The following is a 9579-nucleotide window of genomic DNA, read 5'->3' on the forward strand; positions in this document are numbered from 1 at the left end:
GTGTGTGTGTGTGTGTGTGTGATTAGGCCGAGAAATGTGAGATGGGTCCATAAAGGTGGGAGAGCCCAAATAGTGATGGCCAGACCCCCTGGGGTGTGGGGCAGAGGAAACAAAGAAAAGCTAAGTGCTGTAGCTGTTAGCTTAGCCCCTCAGTCTAGGCCTGTTGTAAAACTGTGTGTGTGTGTGTGTGTAGATAAAGGTGCCAGGTTAAGAAAGGATGGTTAGTTGCATGTAGACCCTGTGTCTGTGTGAACAAACTAACATCAACTAAACTTAATGGCTGCACAGTAATCTACAACACATCACAATAATCAAACTCAGTGAACATTAAAGCAAGTCAATACATTAACAAGGATAAATCATGTATGCAGTAATGTTATGCTAATTATACCCAGTTAGAGTTTGTTACCAGTCTTTAAAGGGGGAGAAGAAGAGTCCTTGAGGTGAGCTGCTTGTTGTCAGCTTGTTGCTGGAGAGAAAGGGGTTTAGTTCTGTGTCCTTGCTGTGGTTACAGGTTGGAGGATCCAGTCGCTCCTTGGTTCCTGGGTAGTTAGCAGCTTGATGCTAACTTGCTGGTGTGCTCCTGTTGCTCTGGTTATCAGCTGGCAGACTCTGGGTCGTACCTGCTGGTGCTGATCTGCTTGGTTCAGGCAGGACTTTGTGTCGCTACCACGAAGGAGGTGGCTGCTCTTTTACAGGCCACACTGAGGCAGAGCTTAGCTGAGTTGAGAGCTTCTCTCCTCTTCAGGAGAGAGGTCTCTCTCCTCTTGAGGAGAGAGGTCCAGAAAGAAAAAGTTCAGTGGGGTTGACTTGGTTTTGTGGCCTGAGGTCGTAAAATCATGTGTCCCACTCTGGCCAATGGTGGCTGTGGAGCTGGGTGCAGGGGTGATTTCACACCTATCTGTGAAACTTGGGGACACTGGGGAGTGGAGTCCATAGTTCCACAGACAAAGAAACATGTGGTCTTCACTATGTGGTCTTCACCGTGTGGTGAGGCCCAACATTAGTGTCCTTCCTGGTTCAACTCTGAGAGCTGTTTGTGGAGCAAGGATCCCCTTATGAGGTCCTGTGTGTCTGGGTTTGTTCTATTTTCTTTTGAATACTTTGATGTACATCCAATCTCCTTTTTGTGTTTGTAGGTCTTCAGCAATGTCACTCGACCTGTGGAAAGGTGGTCTTATGGATAGCAGTTAGACTGTTAACATAATTTGCCAACTCCATGTTAATCTGTTTAAGTGGTGGTCCCTGTTTGTGATTTTAGAGTGCCAATGGGCCTTTCTACCTGCCTCTATTAGGACCAGTGGCTCAAGAACATGGAGGACTCAAATGCAGGACACCAGGACGCTTTTAGTCAGTTTAACACAGGTTTTAATGATACACAAGATTTCACGATACTTTCTGAATACAAGGCAAAGAGTAGCAATACTTTCCTTTGGTAGAAGGACCACATGAAGACAGGACAAGACGATCTGGCACAGGACAAAGGGAGACGCAGACTATTTATACATGAGGTAATGGGGAACAGGTGGAGACAATCAGGGCGGGGCAGACAATCACCAAGGCGGGAAAACACACAAGGGCAGGAAGTCAACAACCTGAAATGAGAGGAGAGTTTAGTTTTCAAAATAAAACAGGAAGTGAGAGACGAGACAAAACAGGAGTGAACAAAACCAACTTAACAGACACGACGAGAGATAACAGCCTCTGTGATTGGAGGTGGAATATACACCCAAACCTCAGCTTGATTCCTTAGCACTTTGTCAGAATCTCTATTGTCGTGTTGGCAAAATGTGGACCATTGTCTGAACTGATTTTGTCTGTTATGGAAAAACCTTGGTTCTACTTCTCTGGAAAGGAACTTTGCCAACATCACACCAGGTTGATGAAATGGACTCCATTTCCAATCCATTTGGAATCTGCATGGCTGCAAATAGATGTGCTATTGCAGCTCCATGGCTTATGGGTATTCCATCAGCACTCTCAAAACCTCTCTGTCCACTAATGCTGCCATAAGCATGGATACCATATGCATATGCAGAATCTGTTAGATATTAACCTTTCTCCATACTGATATTTTGCCAGCTGCTGTTAAAGCCCATTTGACAGCACAGGAAATGTTTGTCTGTTATCATTCAACAAGCTGATTGCATAGCCAGTATGGTTTCCTGTGCCATTTATCAAACATGAACCATTCACTGATTGAATACAAATCGTTGGCTTGCAAGTAGTGCATGCAGGTGGTAAGATATATACAAAGATACTGGATGTCCTATTGTGATTGTACAAGCTTTTTGGTAAGCAAATGTTGCAGCTGCCAGCGCCTGGCTGCACAGTGGTAGACCTTGTTCAATAGTATTGAGCTTTGTAAAGTAAGGGGCTATTTGCTGTTTACCTGTTGGCATTTGCTGTATTAGGGCTTCTTATCTTTCAGCTACATACAACACAAAGGTGTTGTATAATGTGGTGTGCCTAGCACATGCTGTTGCTCTATTTGAAAGGCACAGAATGCTGTCTTATTGCCTTCAGTCCACAATAAAGTGTCTTTGTTGCCACTTTGTCCCATTGTTTTTATCATTGCACACAGTGGCACTGTTTTTAATGCATAGTCAGAAATCCGCTGCTTGCTATACCCTGTCATGCCCAAAAAGGAAAGCACCTGAGTCACAGTTTGAGGTTTGGGTGCTTTGGTTACCATCTCGATTTGCGAGTCAGCAATATACCTGTTGTCACCAAGCAGCCTGCTTGCTTTGCTTTATGATTAGGATTAAACTTCCTGCTGACAGAATTGCTGCTTGTCCTTAATGAGTTTGTCTTGTCCCTCTGCCACTTTGGCACAACAGGTGTCTTTGCACCATTGCACTCTGAGTTTCTTATGGGCTTAGATCTTGTGGATACTAGTTTATTCTGCTTTTCTTATTATTTTTCTTCTTTACTGTACTGTTCCACATGATGAACTACATGTTCTGCAAAAAAGTCCCAGTTCATCACTATCACAATCACAATCACTACCCATGTTGTTCAGATGTTTTTGCATCTCTTGTTGCATGGCCCTCTTTATCATTGTCTTGAATAAGTTCTCTGTTTTTTAGTCAATCAATCAATCAATCAATCTTTATTTATATAGCGCCAGTTCATAACAGTGTTATCTCAAGACGCTTTCCATAAAGAGCAGGTCAAGAATTCAAGAATCCCCACATGAGCATGTTTTTATGTTTTCATGCCATGAGAGTTGCCTGTTTCTTCTGTCCATCTGAATTGGAAGTTACACAGGAATTTAGTTGGACATTCATTGTATTTCAGCTTTTATCCTTACAATTTTGATGCATCCATCTTTTCTGGAAACTGCTTTCGGACTTCTTGCCACAACCAAGTTTGAAAGATTTCAAATTCCACATAGTCCACATTGTTTCCTGTGTCTAGATGATTCAGTCTCACTGACCCAAAGATTGATATGTTGTCCTGCCTCATGGATCAATACGGCTTTGATGTTGTCAATTTGAACCCTGCTGTACTTTTTTCCATTGCAAGGATCCATTTGTTGGCTCAACTGTGTGAGGACTGGTAAGCTGGCTGCCACAACCAGTATGTGCCAGGTCCACGAATGTTCATGGCACATACTGGTTGCACGTACTGGCTGCTCCTTGCCAGCAGGGGCATTTGCATTTGGACCGGCGCCTCATACTGCTCATGCTTCAAATTAAATGCTGCTTCATCTGCTCCAGTCTGGAAGCATGGTATATCATGAAAACTTCAAAAGCTAGCTTGAGATCTGATATTCATGCTGTGCATTCTTCCTTTAGCTCACTCTTGTTTCTTCTGCACTGTGAGCCTTTGGGTCTCCTGTAGTGGTACAGTTCTTGAGAAGCTTGTCTTCCCCACCTTAACTCTTGTGGTGTTGTATTTCTTTATCAAACAGATGCAATCTTTCCTTTTGTTCTTATCCCTATGTACCATTGCCTTGCATTGCTCAGTTCTGATTTTTTAATATCTGGTTCTTTGTCTGACTCCCTAGTTCTGATTATTTTTCCTACTCTTTTTGCCACTTTCTTACTTAGATCCCACTTTATTTCCGTTTTCTTTGGCCTTTCCTTCTCTGGTGTTCTGATAATGTCGCCCCACTTTCCTGTCTGCCACCTAATGTTTCTAGGGAATATGGTAGTGGAAAGCCTATTCATGGCAAACCCCTGTGGAACCCCCCAAAATGAATTGAGTGGTAGTGTAGCTGTTCCTTCTCCTTCAGAGCTGATCTAAAATAAGTCTTATAGTGGACTGTATCCACACACACTGCAAAAACAGTACCCACAAAATATTGAAAATCTGCTTGTATGTGTGTCAGGTTCACCCACTTTGTACTTTACAGCCAGAACTTATTAGCACTCCTCATCTTTTGGTGTTTTATGGGTTCTGTCCATCTAGAAATGTGTTCTCATACCTTAGAAGGAAACCACAAAAGCAGGAGGATGCAGTTGATGAGAGGAGGGGGAAGAGTGGGTGTGTGGTTCTTTATGTGTAAGACTGGGAGAGAGAGAGAGAGTGGGATAATAGTTCCTTATGATCCATCCCATTTATCCAGGTTTGTTAGGGTGTTCTATCAGGAATTTGGAGTCACATACAAGGCCCTTGTCAAGTCTGTTTCTAGCTTGTCTGAGCCAATGAGTGTATCTTCTTTGACTGGAAAGTGTTGTTGCTGTCACTTTTTATGCTTAAGGTAAACAAGTCAGTTCAGATCCCGTGGGTAGAGTTAGCAGTGAAGGACCATCACTGTGGGAGGTAAAGTGGTCACTTACTCATGTTTTAAGCTGTATATCTAGCAGTGAAGAACACAGTTGCTCCTGCTACAGATATGTGCTTCAATAAAACTCCATAGTCCATTTTGTTCCATTCAACAGTCCACTGAAAGCTTTTTAGCTTAAAGCAACAGTTGGTAACATAAAAAATCTTTTGCCAAATTTGCTGCAACTGTCATTATGTCCTGACAGTACTACGTGAAACAGGTAATCTGTGAAACAATCAGGTTCCTTTGGCTCCTCCTAGTGCTCCTAATGTCATGGGGCGTCTTCAGGAGGACCTCTATGGCTGAGAAACCATCATCAGAAATGAGCCAACTTCCTGGAAGCCACGTTTATGGGAAGGTCTCGTGTGAACAGAGACTACGATGAGACTGCAAAACTCCTTCCAAAACTGGGAAACAAACTGTGGCCCCTGGTCTGACACCACGTCACTGGGGAATGTGTGCAATCTGTAAACGGATCCAAACCTCCACCGTCTTCTTGGCGGTAGGTAATTTAGACAAGGGGATAAAGTGTACCATTTTTGAGAGTTGATCCACCACAGTACAGATAATAGTATTACCTTGTAAGGGAGGAAGTCCAGTAACAAAATCCATGGATATGTCAGACCAGGGATGTTCCGGAGTTGGAAGTGGCTGGAGGAGTCCCATCTGAGCCTGAGAAGAGGTCTTATTACATGCACACGTGGTACAGACGGAAACATACTCACGGACATGCTCCTCCATTTTAGGCCACTGGAAGCATGCCTCACCATAAACAGGGTTCAGGGTGACATCAAAGGTGGGATGTGTGGGCCCAGTGGAGGACCTGAGAATATAAAGTTTCAGGAACAAACAGACAATTGGTGGGATTGACACTGGGAACAGGGATTTGTGCGTTGGCTTGTTTTACTCTGTCCTCCTTGGGCCCGGATATGACTCTTATCACTCAGTCAGGTGATAGGATGCTCTCTGTTTCTTTAGGAATTGGATCAGGGTCAAAGATCCTGGATAAAGCATCAGGCTTTCCATTTTGTGATCCTGGGGTGAAGTTAAACCAATCAAAGGAAAGGGTCCATCTAGTCTGTCTAGAATTGAGTCTCTTTGCTTAGTAAATATACTCTATACTCTATACTCTAATTCTGTCCATACCAAAAAGGGCTGTTCAACTCCCTCCAACCAATTTCAGTTCACAATTTTCTAACGTCATAACTTACGTGACAGGTAGGCGCATGAGTGGAGTTTGGTGTCATTTTTTGATCACTTGGATAGAACTGCATCCTTCTCCCGAACTCTTAATTTCGCCAGTGGACCAGTCAATATGGGAATTATGTGTCCTTAACCAAGACAATGGGATGTGAGCTAACTCAAATAGGTGAAAAGTCAGGAATTCTGTGTGCTCTTTATTTAAAATCACTTTTAACCTTACCCTCCTGCGGCTTACTGAGCAAAGCTTGTGGCCATTGAGAGCACTGGCCTCCAGTGGCTGTGCTAATGAAATGGTCTGTATGTCCCATTGGCAAGCTAACTCCCAGTCCATTAAACTTTCGTCAGCTCCTGAATCTATCAGCACAAAATAGGCGTGTGTTGCAGGTACCATACCTCAATTCGGGTTGAATCACGTGAAGGATATCCAGGGTCTGCAAATGGCTCACCAGCCCCCTCCATCCTGAGCTCTTTTAGTGGACAAGCTGAGAGAAGACATCCTGGCTGACCGCAGTAGAAGCAGAGATTCTCCCTTTGCTGATGCTGCCTCTCCTCCGTTGTAATCTTGGCTCTGCTGCTTGGGTTCCTTGTGATATCTGAGAAAGGGCTCGAGCAGCTTCTCTTCCTGGGGCAGTGTGATCACAGACTTTTGTGAGTGTTTCTGTGAACAACTTCAGCAATTTAAACACTGGCAACTGCCTTGCCCAGTCTGCGGTAGCCTATGCCTCTGCTCTGCCCTCCGGATGAGAGAGGATGAACGCTACTTTAGCAGGGTTGTCAGGGAAGGCAGCTGGATGATAAGTGAAGTGAAGCTTCACCTGAAGCTTTCCACCATTCCTGGGCCTCTGCTGGTAAGAGAGATGGCAATAAACAGGTAGGCGATTGATTAACAGCAACAGCTCCCCATGCTAGCTTATTTATTATAGTTACCCCTTCGCACTGTGACCGTGACAATCAGCCGCGACCATATCTGGATTCATATCTGGATTTTCTTTTAATATCTGGTGGCAATGGATCATGCTTAGCAATGGCCCTGAGCCACAATGAACCAAAACACTGCTGCACTGGTATACTGGAAACTATATACATAACATTTAGAATAGAATAGAATAGTTCCTTTAGTGATCCTTCACAGGAAATTATTTTGTCACCGCAGCAGTACATACAGACACCCCACAGACAACAAACTGCCACCACAAGACAACCAACACTTAAGGCACAAAAACAATAGTAAAAAAGGAAACATTATATGAAAATATAAAAATGTGAAATATGTACAATCTAAAATAGAAAAATATAACATAAGGCTAGTATACAATGTAAAAAATAAAAATAAATAGAAATCTATTGGGCATAATATCAAAAAATAAAAATAAATATCTTGTACAAAGATATGCTGTGCAAAACTGGCTAGGGAGAAGGAGAGGAGGAAGACAGGAAGAGAAATATACATATATACAGTAGAGCATACTATGCACAGCATATAAAAACTACTGCATACACACACTATTGCTCAGCAGCATTAAAAAGTCTGATGGCAGTAGGGAGGAAGGACCTCTTGCTGCGTTCAGTCCTGGACTTAGGTGGAATTAGTCTGTGGCTGAAGGTGCTCTGGCGAAACACCTGAAGATGGTGAAGTGGGCGAGTATCATTGCTCATAATAGAGTTCAGTTTCCTGAGTATTCTCACCCCAGCCACGTGCTGAACTGTGTCCATTTCCACCCCGATAACAGAGCTCGCCCTCCTAATCAGTTTGTTGATCCTACTTTTGTCCATTGTGCGAGCCCCCTCACCCCAGCACACCACCCCGAAGAAAAGTGCACTCGCCACCACTGTCTGGTAGAAGGTGCACAAAAGAGGCTTAGAGATGTTGAAAGAGCGAAGCCTTCTTAAAAACTACAGTCTGCTCTGCCCCTTCTTGTGCACTGCCTCCATGTGGCTGGACCAGTCCAGCTTGTTGTCCAGCTGGACCCCCAGGTATTTGAAGCTGGGGACAACCTCCACCTCAGTACCTTGAATAGCGACAGGGACCAGTTTGGGCCTCTTCCTCCTAAAGTCCACAACCATCTCCTCAGTCTTGGAAATGTTGAGGTGAAGGTGGTTGAGGTTACACCAATCCACAAAGTTCCTGACCAAGTCCCTGCACTCCTCCTCCCACTCTCCGTTGATACAGCCGACAGCTGCTGAATCATCAGAAAACTTCTGAAGAAAGCAGCTGTCTGAGTTGTACTGGAAGTCTGATGTAAACAGTAAGAAGAGTAAAGGGGACAGAACGGTTCCTTGTGGGGTCCCAGTGCTACTCAGTACTTTTCCAGAGAGTCCAATTACATTGAGTGACAGACTTTGACGGACAACACACTTCCATTTGTTTGCCCTCTCACATTACTAAGTTGAGTAGTCCCAGGTCAATCCAAAAAATTTGCATCAGGCCTATCAATACCGAATCCTTCTTTACTGAACTCTACAGTGTTTGTCCACCACACTGGTAGTTTTAGAGCACTCCTCTCCTTTCCCACAGCTGGGCTCTGCACTGGCAACTTTTTTGCATTTCCAATTTAAGTGTGTGAATATGAAAAGTTATTTGGGTGCAACAGTGACTACAAATTCAGACACTGAGGTTGGAAAAGTGCACAGATTTGCTAACTACATCACTACTTATCATTAGTAAAAAGGTCACAGCATTTTTTGCCTGTGCTGAATGTCAATTTCACCAGTTAAAATGAAAGTGACTAATAAAAAAGAGTAACTCTTCCACATACTTAAGTGCGCTTTTGGTTTTGGTTTCCTGGTTTGACCATTTTCTCTCCTTCCTACAGGATTCTAGTCAGCCAGAAGAACCTGAAGAACCTCCAAATATTCTGGACCTGGGCCAGTAGAACCAGTTACACTGTATGGAGCTGTATGTTTACCACACTGACCTTTTGGCTTTATCATGGGTCAGTTTTTACTTAGTTCATCTGTAACAAACAACAATAAATAAGAAATAAAGGTTGTCTGAAAAACCAAATCAATGTTTTTTGTTATTAGCAAAGTATCAAATTATACTGTGTAACTGAAATGTGTTTCTGGGAGTTGTGAACTATGGAGCTCTGTGGGTGTTTTAGCTCCTAGTTGTACGTTAACTGTTGTATTTAGTCTGTGTTTCATCAACAAACCCACAGTACATAACAAGCTCAGCACCAAACAGCAGACAGGCACAGTTAGAGGCTGGCTGGTGGACAAAGTGGAGCATGAAGCAGCTAAAAAGCCTGATATTTTTCTCTGAAGTTGAGGAAGATAAAAAACAGGGCTAAAAGAAGAGGATGTGGACGTGGGTAGCCATTTGCAAATGTGTGATCCACAGGTACCTTATGTTTACATTAAAATAAAAAAGATAGCAGTGTTAGTGACGGTGTCTTCAATCAGGCCTGCTGGACAACAGCTCTAAGACAAAGAGCTTGTCTGGACTTGATTTATTTGAACTCAGAGAATAATCCCCAACAAATGCACTATTTCCTCCTATTTGATTGTTTGCTAAAAACTGTAGTGTCAAAATGAAAATATATATTTGTAATTAATTTTTAAAGATTGACATCTTGAGTGGGGGCAAGAGAAACTGGCTAAGT

General features: G+C 43.2%; 1 protein-coding gene across 1 annotated transcript in view; it reads left to right on the forward strand.

The window, feature by feature from the left end:
* stab1 (stabilin 1) overlaps nucleotides 1–8981 on the forward strand; it is a 101497-nt gene extending 92516 nt beyond the window's left edge. Inside the window, exon 71 of the mRNA XM_070837451.1 lies at nucleotides 8791–8981. Coding sequence (XP_070693552.1) covers nucleotides 8791–8850 — 60 coding nt within the window. The 3' untranslated portion in view covers nucleotides 8851–8981. The remainder of the gene's footprint in view (nucleotides 1–8790) is intronic.
* The last annotated feature ends 598 nt before the right edge of the window (nucleotides 8982–9579 follow it).

This window comes from Pempheris klunzingeri, chromosome 2, assembly GCF_042242105.1.
Source record: "Pempheris klunzingeri isolate RE-2024b chromosome 2, fPemKlu1.hap1, whole genome shotgun sequence".
In the NCBI taxonomy this organism is placed as follows: Eukaryota; Metazoa; Chordata; class Actinopteri; order Acropomatiformes; family Pempheridae; genus Pempheris; species Pempheris klunzingeri.